The sequence below is a fragment of the Pecten maximus genome, chromosome 17, assembly GCF_902652985.1.
Source record: "Pecten maximus chromosome 17, xPecMax1.1, whole genome shotgun sequence".
In the NCBI taxonomy this organism is placed as follows: Eukaryota; Metazoa; Mollusca; class Bivalvia; order Pectinida; family Pectinidae; genus Pecten; species Pecten maximus.
In genome coordinates, this window is record NC_047031.1 from 19619594 (window position 1) to 19640863 (window position 21270).

General features: G+C 33.6%; 1 protein-coding gene across 1 annotated transcript; it reads right to left on the bottom strand.

Annotated features, from left to right (window-relative positions):
* Positions 1-80: 80 nt before the first annotated feature.
* On the bottom strand, positions 81-21013 carry LOC117315918 (MYCBP-associated protein-like). Its single transcript, XM_033870341.1, has 21 exons — positions 20660-21013; positions 20272-20351; positions 19447-19550; positions 18609-18673; positions 17145-17251; positions 14811-14940; positions 14409-14525; positions 13850-13919; positions 13255-13340; positions 12843-12943; positions 11263-11396; positions 10602-10827; positions 9867-9939; positions 9265-9452; positions 8811-8957; positions 5806-5919; positions 3871-4046; positions 3069-3185; positions 2411-2463; positions 1450-1665; positions 81-1068 (listed from the first exon to the last, which is right to left on the bottom strand). The coding sequence occupies exons 1-18, from the start codon at positions 20808-20810 to the stop codon at positions 3098-3100; spliced, it is 2157 nt and encodes a 718-aa protein (XP_033726232.1). The 5' UTR covers positions 20811-21013; the 3' UTR covers positions 81-1068; positions 1450-1665; positions 2411-2463; positions 3069-3097.
* Positions 21014-21270: the final 257 nt, after the last annotated feature.

Consider the following 21270-nt stretch of genomic DNA (forward strand, 5'->3'; position numbering starts at 1 on the left):
GCTAATTTCAAAGTGCCTTTCCGCCGTCTCATAAATGTTTTCCTGGAACAGCCCAAATTAACTTTATTCGAGTAATGAAAAACCCATATCTAGTGTGCATCCTCTATTGTTCTGATGTAAAACCAACAAAAATTATAAATGATTTAATTAGTCTTCTTTATTGGATATTTCTGACAAAAATATGTCTTAACAGCTTAAAAAAGTAACAGCCATTTCACTGTCTGGTTAAATCATTTCTCATCTATTGACTAGTAACCAAAAATATATAAAAATATATATATACATGTTTATATAATACATATTCTGTAATGTATATTTTAAAAGAAAATGTGGATAAATGAATAGCAATATATTGCTCCAAACCAAATCTCGGTATTAACATGTGTATATGGTAAACATTTTTATCAGAATTTGATAAAACTTTGTATATCTAAAGATCAAAAATTGTATATATAAATAAAATATATATATTACATAATGATTTATGCATAACAGATGTAAAAATATAGGTTTGTAACATCAACTTAATTATTTGGCACCTTGTAAATGTTTTGGATTGTCTCCCTTACAAACTGCCTATATACATGTATATAGGACTAATTTACAATCATGTTTGTAAGGGGAGGTAATTACTGTACTGTTCCATAAAAACATATTTTGATAGAATATTTACAGATTTAAATAAAAATAGAAGTTTTCATTTATAGATACTTCACAAAACATAGTATATATGTAATATTCACTTTGAAAAAAGTGTTGAATATCTATATTCAATTTCAAAGTTTTAGCTTTAAATCAATTCAATCGTCATTATTTCAATTTTTTAAACAGTTTAGATATTTTTTATTTTCTACATATAGATATTTTAACTTCATCGATAATAATTTTATGTATCCATTGGTGACTCCATTTATCCAAACTTTCCGAATCCAGAGAAATATCTTAGAACACACAATCCTGAGCTAAATCCTATCCTGCTACAGTGGGTAGAAAGTAGAAGTCTTCACAGGTTTAATCTTCAAACAATAGGAACATCTGGTCAAGGGCAGTTTCCAAAATAAGGTAGGCCTGGAATACAGAAAAGAAATTCCAACCATCAAATGTCATTTCTGTCTCTCTTTCAATGATCACAAGATAAGTATATTTACACTTTTTCTCTTAATCATTTGAAAACAAGGAATTATTATATATTATCCTACATTGAAATCTAAGAAAGATAATTTTAGCAAAAACACATAAAATGAATTTCATTATATCATTTTTAAGATGATAAGGAAGATAAAACAAAAGGGAAAAAAAGGATACACATACCGGGTATGTTTTATTTTACCATATGATACTTAAATAAAATCTTATAAACTTTAACTATTGGTCATGTGACCCAGTGTAGTTTAAAATCGGTCGAGATGCACATAACCCACCAGAACATCAGGAGAATACGATATTTACCTGGAGATGGACACGTTCCTTGTATTTGTCCATGTTGCTTTTGGACACTTTTGAAGTAACAACCGGAATGAAACTTTCTGGTACCTTCTCACCAGGGTCTGAGTTTGACTCTGGGCTGCAGGTTTTGGGACGTCCTTTATGGGACGGGGAGGACTTCAATCTCTCCTCCTTTGTTTGTCCACCTGGTGTCAGACCTGAGGCTGCGGCCTTCTCAATCTGTGAATGTTACAATGGATTGTACATCAGATACAGGATATCATCATCACTCATTACAAGTTTGAGACAGTCGAGACAGAGAGAAATAAACTACATATCATACAGCTGGGATGTTTTAGCGATGTTACAGTGTGTAAAGTGTTGATACCTATAGGAGGCAACAGGGAAAATTAAAATAGAAATGTCAAAACCTAGATGGAGAGATGAAAACACCAATGATTTCTGTTATATTGTGTGGCGGTTATTAAATTAAAAACTGACTCTGTATATATATACATATATGCTAACTACATGTGATATCTATGATTGGGGCCTGGGCTGATAAGCCTTGACAGGAGTGAAGTTAATTGAATTACAGGCCTTTCTCGCTCAAATCTTTTTACTGTCGTAATTAATGGATAATTGACCGGACATTACAATTTCATGAATTTTATACTTTTCAATATTGGATTTCAAAGGAATGTGAAGCATGTACAGTACTGTGAGGGTGATTTTGTACTCAAACCCTGTGGGAGCGAAAATTTTTAAGAGCTGTCACTTGTAGCCACTGAATGCAAGCATAGGATTCGCAGGGTGCTGGAGCAGCTTTAAATTATCCTGAAGTTCATAAGTGTGGCAAAAAACTGGCATAGTTCAGCTATATATGAATATTAACCTTGACCAAAACTCTGTATCATCATTCAGTTTAGACATATTTATTCAATTCATGCATATAAACATTGCTAATCCATGCAGTTACACTTACATCTTTTTTCTTAGTCTTTACAGACAGACTTTTCTTTGGGGGTGCTTTTCTAGCTGTAAACAGAAAAAAAATACACACACTGGTAATATTGAAAGAAAGTTGATTACAGCATCAAATAAACAACCTTGACTTTCTTTCAAGGTCAAAGGGGTTGAAATATACAAATCAATCTATCATCACATTTGTTTTTGTGATGACGCTATTGATAATTTTTTAGTTTTTAAAACAAGAGGCTGAAGGGCCTTAATAGCCACCTGGGTTCTTATGTGTTAACAAATACCAGGGGCGTAGTTGTTTTAATTTGAATTATGATTACAACACATTTGACCCCTATGACCTTGAAAGTATAAAGTTCATTTATTTGAACACACTTCATAGCTCTCCAGCATGTTAATGGCCCGATATTACTACCATGGACCTCTTGGTTATAGAAAATATTCTGTTTTAAGATTTAAACACATTTTACCAGGTGACCTAAAAAAATCTCAAAAGACATGTGTGTCTTGCATGAAACAATTGCTCTTTACTAAGAAAAAAGTTTAAAATATAAAAAGAAAAGAAGAAAAAAAAACAAAACAAAAATTCATGATTTTTCTTATCTTATTGCCATATAAGGAGAGAGTAGAGAAAGACTTTAAAGCTTATGGGTTACACAGACCAGCCTTGTCAAGAGCATCCTCCTCCTCATCAATCCGGAGAGGAAGTCCTAAGCTTTAATGCTGTCCTGCTTGTCATATCCATAAACTTGTCTACTGCACCCTGAAGTGTCATCAACCTGTTGTACAAACACAAATATTAGCAGTAAAGTACATAGATAATTTGTTTTACTCAATATTGAGGATACATTGTAATACAAACTTAAGTGAATGGTGAGCCATAAAAACATTTTTAAAAACATTTTTTAAAGTTTCTGACAGACAGGCGAACGGCCAGGGTCTACTTGTGATATGTGTAAGTCTTTTGTCTGAAAACTTATGAGATGCAACCCAAAACTGAAATCAGAATTTCAAAAATACCCTAAGAAAATATGACTGTCTTCAAAAGAAGTCGGTCTTAAAAATGTGCCATGAAATCAGGAATTCTTCCTTCTAATGAATATAAGCTGCAGCTTACTGGCATGTTCAAGATTTTCAGGTATACAAAAAGATACATAATGGGTACATTTCTTTTCAACACAGCCAGAAACTGGTTATTTGATGGGTTCAATGCCTTGTATCATCAAGGCCAATGTCCTGTTTAAGCACCACAGACACCTGATTTTATACCCCATCCACTATTGCTGGGTGGTGAATGGGGGTGGCCCAGGAGAAGAGAGGGACACAGGTGATCATAGCTAGTGGCACCGCTCAGTATTTACCTGATTTCACACAGCTCCCAGTGCTTGCTGTAGAATGGTGTGGGCCAGGAAAAGAAGATATTGAACACATCATAGTTGGTAAGACACCCATATATATACTTACCCGATTTTATATCGCTCCCAGTGTTGGCTTTTGACTGGGGTTGGCCAGGAGAAGAGAAGAGAGGAACACAGGTGATCGTAGCTAATGAGACAATCGTACTTGTGACAGGCTTCCTCCCAACATTTATCCTCATCCTCCTCATTAGTTGGGTCGAGGCTCATGAGTTCACCGAGGGCCTAGAGTTATAAAAAAGGATAAAAATATCATAGATTATTGATAAAGAAACACTAATGCGATGCTATGCCAGGCTTCAAGCTAAAAACCTCTCAATGCCAAACATCTTACCAGTAGGCTGATTCCCACTTGTCTGAGCTAGTCAGTTGACCTTAAACTCTCTACTTTAACACTACTACCTCCTTCACAATATCTTAACCCTGAAGACAACCACAACCTAAGCTCCATTGGGAAGCCTCTCAATCTCCTATAGCTTTCAATTGAGTGTTCAACAACACCAAATCTGTAACAGGAGCGAGTAATGAAAAATCCTCTACATGCATTGGCACTCAAACTAGTGACCTTTCACTATCAATTAAAGGCAAACATCCTACAGTTAGATTAAAGGGAAAGTTCAGCTTGATCCCAAGCTTAATGTAGTAAGATGGCCTTATGTACTGTCCATTTTTTCACAAGTATCATCTACACAAGATGAGTTACAGTGAAATCTAGGAAAATCAGGGTTAAAGAGTCTTTCCTGTCCCAGCTCTCGGACAGCTAGTCTGAATGCCAGATACACAATGTGTGGTGAGTGTGTTGATGTTTAGGGAACCTGATATGATTGTGCTTGTCTCTTTGTGTCAGCCCAAAGTTGATGTTGACTATACAGTGCTACCTCACTGAAAGATACTGTCAATAAAGGCCAACAGCAGGACACCAAAGTCAAAATTCATGTATCTAGATATACAGTCTACCCTCGTTATACCGCCACCTTTTGTTCTTGTTGTAATTGGCGGTATAACGAGGGTGGCGGTAGTATCGAATTTGACAAAAACAAAAATGTAGGAATCCAATGTCTTATATTGTGATCAAATCAGAAAACACAAACATTTCAATTTCAGGTACTAAACAGTAAAAGTGTCTAAATATGGTTATTGTTTTTGTAGTTTGGTAAAAAAAATCACTGATATGCTTTTGTCGCATATTGTCTGTGATAGTTTCCGATATTTTTTTTTGAAATCATTCTGCAAGAGTCTATTTCTAATTCTGTTGTTTTGTCCGACGTTTCTAGAAATCGCATTACCATTTCTATAGCGGCTTTTGCCTCTGTTCCGCTTGGAATATGTTGTGGTTCGTCATAGTCAGTGTTAAAGGTCCGTTTCACTGTTATCAAAACTTGTAACGGAGTCAATGATGTCGCTTTCTGTCTGCACTTCGGTAATTTCTCTTTGTTTATCGGCGTCAACAAATTGTCGGACAGTCAGTCGTACTCATACACAATGTGAGTAGAATTCAAAACTTGTTTTATTACAAAACAAACATTCCTCTTTTCAATACCGATGACGATTCGATCAGCGAATAGAATCACTGAAGCGTAACTTCACCTGTGCTTAAATGGGGAAGTACCCGTATCTAAAAATAGAACACTAAAGAGTTCCACGGCGATTAAAACATGGCGGTGAAATCGAGGGAAATATACAGTGATTCGGCACATTTGTTCTAGAAAGCATATGGCGGATGGCGGTATGCGAGGGTGGCGGACTTAACAGGGGAATTAAAGAGTGCAAAAATCCGTTCTAGGGGACAAGGTGGCGGTATGCGAGGGTGGCGGTATTATCGAGTGGCGATAGGTCGAGGGATTACTGTATGTATATAATAGGTATACCTTGTGTCATCAAATTGAATATCTGAGATTTGAGATCAAATATGTTAGTTATAATAACATATTGTAGTATTCTCTCTTAAATTTGTGGTATTGATCAACTTGTGACCTATACTCACCTGTTTTACTGCTACAGTGGAACATTTCTGACTTTGGAACTCTCCTGGTATGGAGGTAAGGATAGTACTATACAGTGACTCCATTTCCTTAACTTTACCAGAGTGGTATATCATCTACGAAATAAAAAATAATAACAATTCTGGTCACTTTATTAAATTCCTAGTGGATGATTTACTTAATTGTAATTAATTATCATACATAACTATACAAAAGTACAGCTTTAAAAAGTTGAAATCACAGTCATGCAAAAGTTTCAATATTATAACATTAACATACATGTATATGATTTATAAACGTGTAAATGTAAAAATTAATATAATTCTGATAAAAGTTATTGCCCTGTTGAACATGCATCCATGTTATCAACTTTTTATTCTGTGTGTGAAAATGACGATTATATTCTACAGTTTACTAGTTGAATACTGTCCAATGACAGGACAGGTACATGTAGCTTGATCCTTCATGTTTTAAAGGATCAGAGTTCTGATTTTTAATCAATATTGCCAGACCAATGTAGAAATATTGATAAAATTTCTGAATAATTGAGGACCAGTTATATCTATTCCTCAGAATGAACTAGAACACTGACACGTCAGAAAGGGCCCCGCTATGTGTCTGACCCTTCAGGGTAAATGTAATAATTATTGTCAGTGTTTTTCCTGCCTATATAACTGGGTGCGCCAAACAACCCCATTCTCAATGCGTTTTAACCTGATTTTTTCCCAAAATCAACTCGAAAATTCCAAATAACATTTGTATGACGACTTTTCACAATCAATGAAAAAATTCCCAGTTTCGTTTTTAGGAATACACTGTGCACTGTAAAATTGGTTAGCATAGAAAATTCAATGTGTGTGTTTGGGTGTAATTTACAGTTTGCGCTCAAATTTTCCCAATTTGGCATATTGAAGTTTTCCCAAAATACCCAGGAAAAACACTGATTGTAATATATTGACATGAAACTATTAGATATATGTTTTTGATTAACCTTTGCTATTGTTTCATCAATGTTAGCATTAATAGGGCCACTGACAATACTGCTTATTATTATTGTATGGAAAAGCTAGCTAAAAGAATTCTACAAGCATTACACTTTTCAAATTTGTTTCAAATCTAATATCAAGGAGCACACAAACTGATATAAACTCAATGCAGTTATTCTAATAAGGTAAACTTGAGAGGGTTTTCTGAAAAACAAAACATACCAAATGTGAAGAAAAGGGGAGAAAAAAAGGATTTTTTAAAATATTTTAATAATGTCCTTTTTTTGTCATTTGAGGTATAAGAAATCCAAACCAGTACTTTTTTCACCTTTTTTTGTTTTAAAACTTTTTATATTTAGACCCAATCAACTTCAAAATTTGGTCGCTTGACACCAACTTACCTTCATAATGTCATAACAAAATCTTTAATACCATTTAAAAAATGTCAATCCGACCTTAACATATGACCCATTGACTTTGAACTTTGGTCAGTTGATACCTTGTGTGATTGTGACCAACTTAAGATTTACCATTTAAAAAATGTCAATCTGACCTTAACATATGACCCATTGACTTTGAACTTTGGTCAGTTGATATCTTGTTTGATTGTGACCAACTTTGCATAAGTCATAAGTTATGCTAATGGAAGACTGTAATAGTATTGTATATGTATGTGTGTATTGTGGTTTTATGTCAATATGTAAAATGTTACATCATCGAAAATCGGCTTCCCTCAATACCTGTATGTACCAATTTTCGCCGCAATCAAATAATATCAAAATTTCTACCAATCAGAAGCCTCTGTTTCATTCACATGACAACACAGGTTTTGGAAAGGTGAACCATTGTTCCCTCAAAACCCCTATATACCAATTCTCTAACCAAAATCGAACAATAACTAAATTTTGACCAATCAGAAACCTCCATTTGTTACCATGGCAACAGACGGTTTCGTAAGTGGTACCATTGTGTTTGGCTTCCCTAAATACCACTATGTACCAATTTTCACCGAAATCGAACAATATCGAAATTTCAACCAATCAGAAACCTCCATTTGTTACCATGGTAACAGACTGTTTCATAAGTGGTACCATTGTGTTTGGCTTCCCTAAATACCACTATGTACCAATTTTCACCGAAATCGAACAATATCGTAATTTCAACCAATCAGAAACCTCCATTTGTTACCATGGCAACAGACGATTTTGTAAGTGGTACCATTGTGTTTGGCTTCCCTAAATACCACTATGTACCAATTTTCACCGAAATCCTCCAACTCTTGTCAATAATTTGACGCAAAAGAAAAAAAACGGACAGACAGACGGACAGACGGACAACCTGATTACTATAGGGCACCGCATCTTTGATGCGGGGCCCTAATAAACAATTCTGCAATCTGCTATAACTAATGTTTCAAATTTACATAAAAGCATATCAAAAACAAGATCATTCATTGATAAGAAAATGTCAAAATTGTTTTGACTGCTAAAATCCAAAAGGGTCGATTACCTGGCATTTTGAAGCCGACCCAGGATGACCTTGACCGTTGACCTTTGAACTTGTGACCTTGAACTATGAGTTTGATCATTCTGTCAGTTAACTCTTGGTTTATTTCTTGACAACTTTGCATAATGGAATAGTGAACAGTTAAAAACAACAAAGATCCAGTATTTTCATGTTAATGTTAAAATCCAATATGGCCGCCTAACAGCCATTTTGAATCCGATTTGCATGAAATACTACACATCTGATCTAGGATGCATGAGGAATCATAAGTTCCAATTTGATACAAATCCTTCATCTCCTTCAATCATTTTTGTGCAGAAGAAAAAAAAACGGACAGACGGACGGACGGACGGACAGACGGACGGACAGACGGACAACCTGATTACTATAGGGCACCCGCATCTCTCGATGCGGCGCCCTAATTAACTTCATATTGAATCAAAAACCTACGATAGCTAGTGGTTTGACCCTAGGCATCTTAATATTTTCAAAGAGAAAACTTAAGATATAATTACCCCCCGGAAGTCTTCCTGGAAACTCTCCTCCTGAGATGTGTGCTCCATTACTGGAGATAACGGGGACTGTGGGGTTTTCACTGCATGGAAAATGTCCTCCACTATCTCAGTGGCAATGGTGAGGGCACTCCTGTGGTTCAGGCATTTCTGTAAATGTAAACTTTATTGTTACCTTATATAATATTAGTATTGGACTTGGGGGGGGGGGGGGGGATTAGTTGTCATTTGATAAATACAAGATTTTAATTTTTTTTCCAGCGTCAAAGGTTCGAACAAATTAGATATAATCCTTTATATGAAATTGTGTACACCAATTTTTTAATTCCAAGACAGGGGCAGATTATAAGGTTTTTCTCTATACTCTCAAATTGTTTGTATACCTCTACTTTTTGAATTCCAGGAAGGGGACAGATTATAACATTTTTCTCTATATACCCTCAAATTGTTTTTATACCTCTACTTTCTCTAGTTCCTGGTTTGGAAGTCTTACAACACTTGTCACACTTTTAAGGTTTATTACAATATTAGCACCACAACACAACAGTGGGCGTGTCGTCAGTTTCCAGGACTCGGAGAAAATTCCACCGATGCTTGCTTTAAAGAGGATTGGAAGTTTGAGGGTCTCTCCAGGAGCCATAACACCTTAAACAAAAAACAACACAGTCAAGGCTGTCTGAAGTGACTTTCAAGGAAATTGACCAATTTGGTCCAAATTTATGAGGCAGGGAGTCACTTAAGAAAGGCCAGCTGGTCAGTCAGTGTATATAATATGTATTTACAATGTAAACTGTGGTGAAAACTTTATCAAAATAAGTCATGAATGTGTTTAAAGATATTTATTGATTAAAAAAATTCAAATAAATAACAATAATCAATTATTTTCTTTTAATTACAGTACATGTTAAGAAAAAGTGGATAATTTTTCACATAAAATATCTAGAATGATACAACAATTGCCCTTGAACATTGTTGGTGTTTGGTGTCACTGTTTAGAGTTGATGTATCTAGTAGGATACTTTTTTTTAAGTATGATATCTCATTCCACAATTATCTTACCTCCTTCAGTGAGAAAGTAGAACCTGCTGTCCTGAAAGGAGGGAAGATTTTCTAAACCTTTCTTCTTATTTTTCTGTAAAAAAAATGTACAGTGTATATATCAATATCCAGTACAGTGTGAAATAGAATTTCTATTTCCAAAGAATCAAATACCCGTAAAATAAAAGTGTAATCAGCAGGATATGTTTCACAAAATCTGGCTGGAAAAATTATCATGCACCACAATGATGCACATGTCACAAATCAAGCTTATTTTAGGATCAACATTAGACATTAACCAAAAATATCTTTAAAAAAGATAAATGGCATAGCTTTAATGCTGGTGGTTATAATATAAAACTGCTGGTGAAATAAATGAACGAAATAAAGTGTTTCAGCACCGATAACAAATTATATCAGTTTGAATCATTTTTGGTGATAATAAGACTGCATTTGAATCAGGAATATTATTTTATTAATGTGTCATTTGAAAAAATACATACACTTATTCAGCTTGCATTCAATCTTAACTTTAAATTGTTTCGTTTTTTACTGCATATCTGCATTTTGCATTGACCACTAAGTTGAATAATCACATACTTCATCTTGACCAGTAACGCCACCTGTCGCATCATATCCGGGCCAAAAGATTATTATACGGCTATGCAGAAAAATTGAGATTTTATATATTTTACAAGAGAAATTAATAAAACAATACCAGTATACACTGTACAAATACTGAAGTCATTCACTCACCGTCCACTCATAGTGTACCACAGTACTGCCAACATTGTGAATCTCCAGATAACTCAGGATGTTTTTACCAACCATGCCCTCAAATAAAACAGAGACTATCCCTGCTGTCTGTCCTTCCTGGTCTCGGTTTGGCCCCGCCCACTTGAACACTTTGCTGCCAATCATTACAGCTGGCCCCTCCCATTTGTTCCTGATTGGTTGTTGGACAGTTGGAGAATTTGTTATACTGAAGTAAAATAATTGTATTTCTGAGAAATATTTAAAAAAAAAAAAGATTCAAAGATCATGTACCCAATCATTCTAGTCCTGATATTATCTAAATTAGTAAATAGGATTGATGAAAATTAATTTCATTCATTCTAGTCCTGATATTATCTAATTTAGTAAATAGGATTGATGAAAATTAATTTCATTCATTCTAGTCCTGATATTATCTAATTTAGTAAATAGGATTGATGAAAATTAATTTCCCGCTGAAATGAAATTCTTTGTTAGCTAGCATTATACTGAAATTATTGAATGCTTCAGGTTTTGAATGAGTAGGCATTGTGAGTTTCATTCAGATAAATGAATACAACATTAATTCCTTCTCAATTTATCTACAAATATTAAATAATTTAAACATCAAGATTCCAACACAATCATTTATATTTCCTGTTACCTTTTCCTGAAATTGTCCTTTCCAAACACTTCTCCAAGAGTAGTCTCCCCTGAGATATTTGGTCCATCTCCACCAGATAGTGCTGCTGATGGTCCATCTTGCTTTTTACCAGAAATGCTTAATTCCTCCATCAACTATTTAATTGAGAATTTAGGTATTAATGGGCGGATGAAAAATCTTCAAAGCTTTTACTTAAATTTGTGATGGATAAAAAGACAGATAGAGGGATAGCCCAATTAAGTTTCCTCTGGCCCTCAGACACCATGTCCCAGGTGTAGGATGGTGAGGGACTAAGTGTAGCAACACTAGGATATAAGCTTTTAATTAACATGTGCCATGAAAAATATTGATGTGCATGAAGTAAATTTATCACAAAACTAGCCTCTTTTACCATGTAATATGGCTATGTCATGATGTTGTAAGATTCATGCATATGCTTATGACACAATCAATTGCAATGTCATAAATAATTTATGGCATCACACTAAATATATGATGCTGCATGATTGTCAATAAAGAGAAGAAAAAAAAGCTGAAATTTATATATATAGAAATCAATTTCAGAAAAACAGGTTTCCCTTGTATTCGTATAAGCATGAGTTATTGGGTAAACAGAATCTTACTTATGGTTATTCAATTATTTGATATGCCACATACCAACAGGTTTGTGACACTCGCATATCAAATGTGTTGAACTTGTTTCATCAATTTCAGACTACACATATAGCCCTGAGTATAAAAAGATGTTCTAAATCTTTTATCAAATACTTTTAACGGAGAGCTACTAAGCTCCTTCTATGGATGAAGAACCTTTCATTCTTTTGATACTAATGAAATAGAACTCGCTGTCACAACTTCAAAATCGATCAATGTCACTGTAGCACAGAACTAAGGCAAAATTCTCTATTACATTAAAAATTTAAGATATTTTGAACAATTTTCTGGTTTAATTTGTGAATACAAGCTCAATCAGGTATTTTGAACAATTGTCACTGTATTTGTCAGATTACTGTTCAAACCATCTATGATTATCAAATACTATGTCCATGCAGTTGTAAATTTTAAAGCTATGGATATTATGTACATACAATGTAATAATGTATATATACATCACTGTATTTGTCAGATTACTGTTCAGAATAGTTTTGGAAATAAAGGTTTTAAGCCTTCAACCTAAATTTACAATCAAAATTACCATTAAATCTATTGAAAACAGTTTTCAGTGACATCAAGACTTACAGGTTTGTATAGGTTGAGATTGGCCTCATGACATCGAGACTTACAGGTTTGTGTGGGTTGATAATGTGTACGACGTCATGACATTGAGACTTACAGCTTTGTGTGAGTTGATAATGTGTACGACATCATGACATTGAAACATACAACTTTGAGTGGGTTGATAATGTGTACGACGTCATGACGTTGAGACTTACAGGTTTGTGTGGGTTGATAATGTGTACGACGTCATGACATTGAGACTTACAGCTTTGTGTGAGTTGATAATGTGTATGACATGACATTGAGACATACAACTTTGAGTGGGTTGATAATGTGTACGACGTCATGACGTTGAGACTTACAGGTTTGTGTGGGTTGAGAATGTGTATGACGTCGGAGACAGCGGACTCTTGTTCCTCCAGATAGTGGGTATAGTATGCAGGATAGCTTCTTATAATTCCACCTTCAAAACAGAGTGATTTGAAACAATATTTAATCCATTAACTTTTATTGATAATCCAAAGAAATGTTATTTAAAGAAAGTCACTTTGCGCAGAGTGCTCAAGTAAAATATGGGAAGACTGGATCCATGGAGCATGGAGATGAAATCTTTGCATATAAAATGCAGCTTATAATTATTAAATGGTTCTTTCAGTGATCTTCATCCTTGTTTGACAATCAAATTAACCTTTTTGAGTCTATACCATACAATTATTCGATTTTGATCTGAAAACTTAAGTATAAGGGGAATCATGAATATGTATTAATTTCTACCTTTTTCCTGCTTGATGATTTTTGGCACATCGACAAACTGCTCAGAAGCCATGAACTTTCCTTCGTCTGATTGGTTTAATGTCACACTACAAAATCACCAAACAAACATTTTATTTTGATACAATATGAAATGATGAATTACTATGCGAGTTAAACAAAATTCTATATATTATAGGAACAAGAATTGTACACTTTGTTTTCATTAATATATTCTGTCTTTTTCTGGAAGTATCATGAACAAAACTGACCATTTAGGCCAAAAAAAATAAACTTTTTGACCTCTGTGACCTTGATGATATATCAAGGTCATTCATTTGAATAAACTTGGTAGTCCTTCACCCCAGTATACCACAGACCTAATATTATAAGTCCCTGGGCATCTTGGTTATTGCATGAGAAGAGGCCATCTAAATTTTTAGCCTGTTTGACCCTGAGACCTTAAACATACCGTAGGTCAAGGTCATTCATTTGAACACATTTGGTAGCCTTTTCTCCTGACCCTGATTTTCTTCTAAAATTTTCCAAAGACAATTTTTAAGCAGTTTATATTTGCATGATTTGTAACATAACTATATATAAATACAGATTGACTTACTGTATTCCAGTCAGGTCGTCTCCCCTTGGAACTCTTTGTCTCCAGAATCTACTTGCTTTTCTTTCTTCTCCTTTTTCCAAAAAAATAAATAAATAAATAAATACATTTCTTTTTTTAAATATCACAAAAAACACACAGCGAATTAAATATTTGAATATCAGTATTGGAAAAAAAATATAATTGAAAAACCTTTCAATTTTGTAACTGTCATATCTGATCATCCGTTGTGATATATTTTCTTTGGTAAATGTTTGTTTTCAATAAAACAAAAAACCTAGCTTTATATATATATAAGCTCATAAACTTCAATTGTTGATATCCATTTTATTCTGATATATTTAAATGAATCTTGGTTTTAAACTATATACATATAAAGGCATTTTTAGTTAAACTTTCTAGGAAATGATATGGGTAACAGCTGAATATGTAATCAACTGTCAACATCAAAAGGCTTTTAAGATTATTACAATCTGATAACTAATAAGAGATTTGTAGCCAATGTGACATTTACCTCTAGTCAATTTGTATTAATATGGTCAAGAGTTATCTCCCTTCTTACCATGGCTAGAGTACATGGTTTCCAGCGCTGCATGTACATGTTGTCTATTCAGGATCGGACTGGGGTAGAAATCTGGGGTGTTCATTAGTAAGTCCTCCATTGGACGAGAAACAGCGCCTATACAAAGTAAAGGATTTATCTCAAAATAAAACAAATTGAAGATTAAGGTCATCTCAAAACCCTAGATAACTATGGGTCATTTCAAAATACATATAAGGCATTCCTGTTAATCTAACAATCCTAAATCTGTGCATCTATCCTTAACTTTTACATTTTGATGACAAACTACTGTTAAAAGTCATGATAATGCATTCTCATAAAAACACATTAAAATTTTTCAGGAGGTTAATCAAATATGTAATAAAAAAACAAAGCTATTTTATCTTTGGCCTAAGAACCCACCAGAGAGGTGCTGCTGTAAGCGTTTCCAGTCCTTCAAATGATATTTCCATGTTTTCAGTGGACCACAACAATTATCTTCCACCTCAGACTTCCTCTTTCTCTCAGTGGATTCTTGTCTAGTGAATAAATGCTGAAAACGACAAACAAGGGGAGGTAATTACACATTTAGTGGATTCTTGTCTAGTGAACAAATGCTAAAAAGGACAAACAAGGGGAGGTAATTACACATTTAGTGGATTCTTGTCTAGTGAACAAATGCTAAAAAGGACAAACAAGGGGAGGTAATTACACATTTAGTGGATTCTTGTCTAGTGAATAAATGCTGAAAACGACAAACAAGGGGAGGTACATAGTAAAGTTTGTTTACAAACACATTTTTGCTCACGTCACCAATTAATAATCTTTTCGGGTGCATAACTTGGGCTCCGCCCACTTTCCCTTATAAGGGCACTACATATGGGTCAGTGGTCAGAGGTCAAATCTGATTGGTCATTAGGCCAACATCTTCATCACAAAAAATTTTCACCGACGCCATCTTTAGAAAACATTGAAGAAGACATTTATGGAAAATTGATAAAAAAATACTGATTTGGAAGCGAAAACCTCCCTCCCTCCCTTCAACAATTAAAGCTTTATGAATATCATGTTATCAGTTACAAAGAGTTTAGAATTTTGTTGTTAACTTTCATATATATGTATGCAATTTTTCAACTTAAATGATGTATGTAAATATGTTAAAGACTATATATGTTCAATACATGTTTGATGTTATAGTGGCAGGCGTATTTTTGCCGCTCACCTTTGCTTTTCATAGATGTATTGATAAGTTTTTATGTTAATTTTAATAAATAATATTAAGGCGACCCACAGAGGTGAGCCCAAATATTTTGCCAAACATTGGTGTCATTGTTTTCTGTATAAAGCAAACAGAGCTCTCAGCTTGGAAGTACATCTTGTCAGTTAAATTAGAAACAAGTTTTAAGAAGGGAGTGAGTCTATTCTTGGTAATGGGACACAAAGCAAAAATGTAATTACACATTTAGTGGATTCTTGTCTAGTGAATAAATGCTAAAAACAACAAACCAGGGGAGGTAATTACACATTTAGTGGATTCTTGTTTAAACAAATGCTAAAAAGGACAAACAAGGGGAGGTAATTACACATTAATGGATTTTTGCCTAGTGAACAAATGCTGAAAACGATTAACAAGGGGAGGTAATTACACATTTAGTGGATTCTTGTTTAGTGAACAAATGCTGAAAATGACAAACAATGGGAGGCAATTAAACATCTAGGGGGATTAACTATTTTTCCTAATATTTTGATGAAGTGATAAACACTATCACTTAAAAAAAACATGAGTAATTTATAAAGGGACTTTAGGGGGCTGAAAAAAATCTCATATATTCTCCAATATTTTAATGAAGTACATGTAGGAAATGAAACAGCCTTGGTGGCGTGAAGAACATGTTCCCTTTAAATGTGTGAAACAGGTGTAATTTGAAAACCTGGGTAATTTGAAAAGATACTTTTCGGTGCTGAAAAAGGGTAGAAAAATTCTCACATCTAATATCTTAATACAGTGAAATAAAACTTTGGCCTTTGATGATTTGAAGAATTCATTCCTATTATCTGTAAAAAAAGATACTCTGTGGTGCTGAAAAAGCAAATATATCTATGTAATTTGCTCATCAGAGATTTTGGCCAAAAATGATGCCCTGGTAATTCCAAAAATTTTGTATGAAAATGAAACTGTCAGACACTCATTTGGCTAATTTTTAGATTTATGTTTCAGTTATATATATGTCATGTAAATTATTTCTTTGGACATTTTAAATCTTAGACACACCAAAATAAAAGCACCCTGTTTGGACGAAAACACACCAAAATTTCCTGACACCTGCCTCAATTCACAGTAATATATATATATATATATATTTATATAATTAATTATTTTTTTATTTATTTATTTGTTGTTGAATTTTTAAGTTCAAATTTGTCTGTTAACTCATTTTACTGAGCATTCAAATAGTGAAGTGGATGAAAACATTATTTGCGGGAAATCAAGTGTTTGTAAGGAACTACCATTTGAGATTCCACACTGTATTCAGGACTTGCATACAGATGAATTGTCATGTTTTATATCCTTTAAATATTAAAAGTCATTAATTTTAAATAACAGGTCCAAATTTCTTGAATTTAGTGGCAAACCAAAAGGTCAATTCAGCAAGAATAAGAGTTGATTTGTTTTTTAAATCTTATTAAACATAATTATTTGGAGACTATACACCTACCTCAAACTCTCCTACATCACTTTTTGGAGACAACACCTACCTCAAACTCTCCTTTCTTAAGTGCCATGGTTTTGAAATCCTCCAGTCCCCCTAGGATACTGTGTGAGATAAACTTTCCTTTGTCATCAAACCTTGGACCAGCATAATCTGTAGGGGGAATTAAATCTTGAAAATTTCTCAAATTGTGAAATAAACCTTAGGCTTTTGCTTTCAAGTATTATAAAAAAAAAACAGTACAAAATTATATATGAACTACTGTTACATCTGAAGTAAAGAACAGTAATGCAAGGTTTTTTTTTTCCATTTTCAAGGTCAGACAAATAAAGCAAAGAGTCCTTGTTTATAGAAGTAGTAGTCAATACTAGTACACTGTATTTAGAATAAATATATTTACCAAAGTGAGCCTTTTTTCTGGCATGTTAATGGAAACACAAGTTTAAATTATTAGACCAAATAGGTACATGCAAGAAAACTACTTTGACTGCTTATTCAAAATGACGTCGGCTGTTTGCAGCAGTCAATCGGTTCTGATAAAAACCTTTTGCAGCTACATGTGTATGACCACTGTCCAGGAGACACGGTAGAACACAACAAAATACATGTGCATGACTCCCCTGAGGATGAAACAAGCAACACTTGGGGACTGATTATAGGACCCAAACCTGTAGCTCCCAGGATTTAGACTGGTTACTCTTGGGAATCAAACCGTCAACCTCTGGGGGCTAAACCTTGGACAGAGACTAATATAGGGTTTGACCAAGTAATTCCTCAGCAAATGATTCCTCAAGATTTGACCTATAGTTTCCGGAGACTCCATCTTTCAACTTATATAAAAATTTATTCCATGTTTGTTGAGATCTAGGCATAAAGATATAATTCACCAATTCTTCTTCTCAGTTTTGCATTGATTGACACTCTTTATTACAAATTGTAGTATTTCAGAATTTTCTTTATCATTAAATAAGAAAATCTTTTATGAATGAATATTTCACCATTTTAATTCATCTTGAAAATTAGAAAATACTTTATATTATATGGCTAAGTTAATTCAGTAAGATACCAGGAGAGGTGGTCCCAAAATTACTGATCTATTCATATCTATATCATTGTATTATGTATTCGCAGATTATGAATGTTATTTTATCTTATAACAAGACAAGTTAAACAATTCCAGATGAAAGAGTTAATATTTAAATAAAAAATAGAAATAGAACTTTTGTATTTTCCTTGTTTTTGTGATATGACACTTACACATCTAGAATTTTAGTCAAATAATTTCTGTAAGAAACAACATAGAAAGGCAAGTCTTACATTCTTATATGACAAAAGGATTTTCTGTTAAGAAAACAACAAAATTGTGGGGAAAAAAAATAAAGTTAAAAGTTCAGGATGTTGTCATTGTTGAACATAACTTGGTCAAGTTGCTACTTGGAAAAACAAAAGGATATTACACATTTAAACTTTTTTAATAAAACATTTTTGTATTTAGGTTTTCATGACATACTTATATCTTTACTGTACTGTATCTCTGCAGAGGAAGGTGCTGGTTTGAGGACCATGACTGTTTTCCTGAAAAAAAAAAATGAATAAAATATATGAATTCACTAAGCTCTATAGATCTGATATAAGTCTTATAGATGAAATGGACAGTTAAAATATATTTGTGGCATACAAAACTTAATCCTCCTTAAAACCAGAAATTTGGACAGAAATCTTCCTATTTACTTTATCACATGTTCGGAAAACCAGACACAATACAAATGTTTTTTGCATGAGGGCTTACCATTTCATTAATTACCATTAACTGATTATAATTATTACTAATTGAATGTGTAATGACATATTGTCTAAAGTCAATAAAAATCACAGCATTAAGACCAATTGATTGCTTGACCTGACCTTAATGATCTTGCATGACCTTACCCCAAAAACCCTATAACTTAAACTTGTCTGAAATATCAGTGTATTATCATTGTGTGAACTTTTATATATAAAAAAAAAATCCCTCAAGGAATGAATCTGCTAGAGTGATGACACACTTTGGCTTTACATGTACATGTATATACACCTGGACATACATACAAGATGGACATAGAGAGGAAAGCTACATTGTAACACGTACACCAGGTAGTTCGCCAGTAATAACCTTTCCACACTGTGCAGTGCCTGGATACTTTTCATATTTTTTCGTTTTCAAAAAGCAATGTAAGGTCACAGGTGACTGTTTTCATCACGCTTTTAACTAGTCAAATATGAAATCTACTAGCCTGAAGGATCACCTTTATGAAAATTAGTGTCTAGCCCTAGGTTTGTTGCCATATATATATATAGTTTGTACTTACCCTGGAATTTCTTGTTTCAATTTACGAACTACAACATCTTTCTCCTCAACTTGTTCAAATAGGCTTTCTTTCCTCTTTGATTGTTGGTATAACTGAAGTCGTAGCTTTAGAAAAAGATCAAATCATTGGATTTCATTTTCAACTGAAGCATGAATTCAATACAGATTTTTATATGCAATTTTTTTACACTGAACATGACATCAATTTTGTGGTAGCACAGTACTTAAAAATTCATAATTGAATTTTTGTTACAATTGGATAGGCTATATTATAGTTACTTAAAGTGCGCACTATACGCGAATATTTACGGTAATCTGAATGCACTGAGCTTTTTTTTTTGGAAATGAAGTATAACATCCTTAGATCCTGACACCAAAGTATCCCATTTCTGTCTTACACGTTCAAGCTTTGAAAGAGAAGTTATCTCTAGCCAAGCAATATATATTGCACCTCGTACTTGCCATGGAAAATGAGCCTTTCCCTTAGTTTTTAAAAGTTCAGTATTAAAGCTTGTCGAGGATCATTTTAATATTTGTGAACCACATGTAGTTTAATTACGAATTTCAAAATTGTTATAAGCATAAATGAATAAGTGGGCTTATTTGCAGATAAATAAGATAAACAATTAATATTCAACATAAAACATAAACAGTCAAGGGATAAAATTGATGTATGCCATTTTCTGGTCAAATCTCCACTGTGCACAAGGCCTACAAAATGCACGTAAAGCGTATAACAATGGTAAATTATACATAATTTAAATGATTTTATTTTCCCATTAAAAACCAGAAAACATTGCTCAGTAGCGATATTGAAGTAACTTACTGTAAGCAAGTTGCGTGGATAAATGATCATCTGTTGTAATTGACTATCCCATATCTTTGGTGGCGGCCCCTTTTTTTTCTCTGTTGGTTTGAAAAAGATCATTATAAATTAAACTCAATTAAGAATTATTTCTCAGTCAATTACTACACAGAGGAAAGCATCATAAAAAAAGCATGATGAATTATTAACTTGACTTTTAAATTTTTTTTTTTTAATTTGATTCATATTTATAAATTATAAGTCTATATCAACAACTGTTGATGAATTGATATTATTGTTGTTAGCCTTCTTCAGATTAAATAACTTGTTCAAAATGTTATTCTCCAATTTTGGTAGGTTAAATATGTTCAAAGTCAAGCATTCAAGATCAAACAAAAAATGGCGTTACCTCCGTTCATTCCCGAGCCTTGCGACTGTCCAGTACTTGAGATTTGTTTTGAGATTTTGTTAGAAGCCTGTGGCATTAGGCTCTTCTTGTTCTTGTAACCACCCTTTGCAGCCTTTGTACTTTTGTTTCCAATGCTAGTTTTACTCTCCATTTCTATATATTTTTCTTTTCAATCTTGAGTCATCTTGGCTGCAGATGTTGCATCTACAGCGCATCCTAGATACAAAACACAATGGGCGATTGTCAGCGTTTGCTGTGCACAGGAACAAATGATGTCACAATCAAGAAGAATCTACCATTTTCTCTCAACATTTGGAGGTTAGGCCTAGTTGTCAATATCATTCTTAAATTAATGTACATTCAAAATTAATTTGCAGGACCCACGCAGGAACTAGATTTCTTAGATATCGCCATTTAATATCGGGAAACAACATCACCTCTCTACGTGGGTTGCTATGGCGATTCCCATGCAAATGCACTCTATATTTCGTGAATATTTTTATGCAAACTCGTGCCATTGTTGAATATTCTCAAACATTAATTTCAATAAATACAAACTGAGATTAAAATGTTTTGAGTTTCTCGATGAAATTGAGAAAACATTTTTTTCT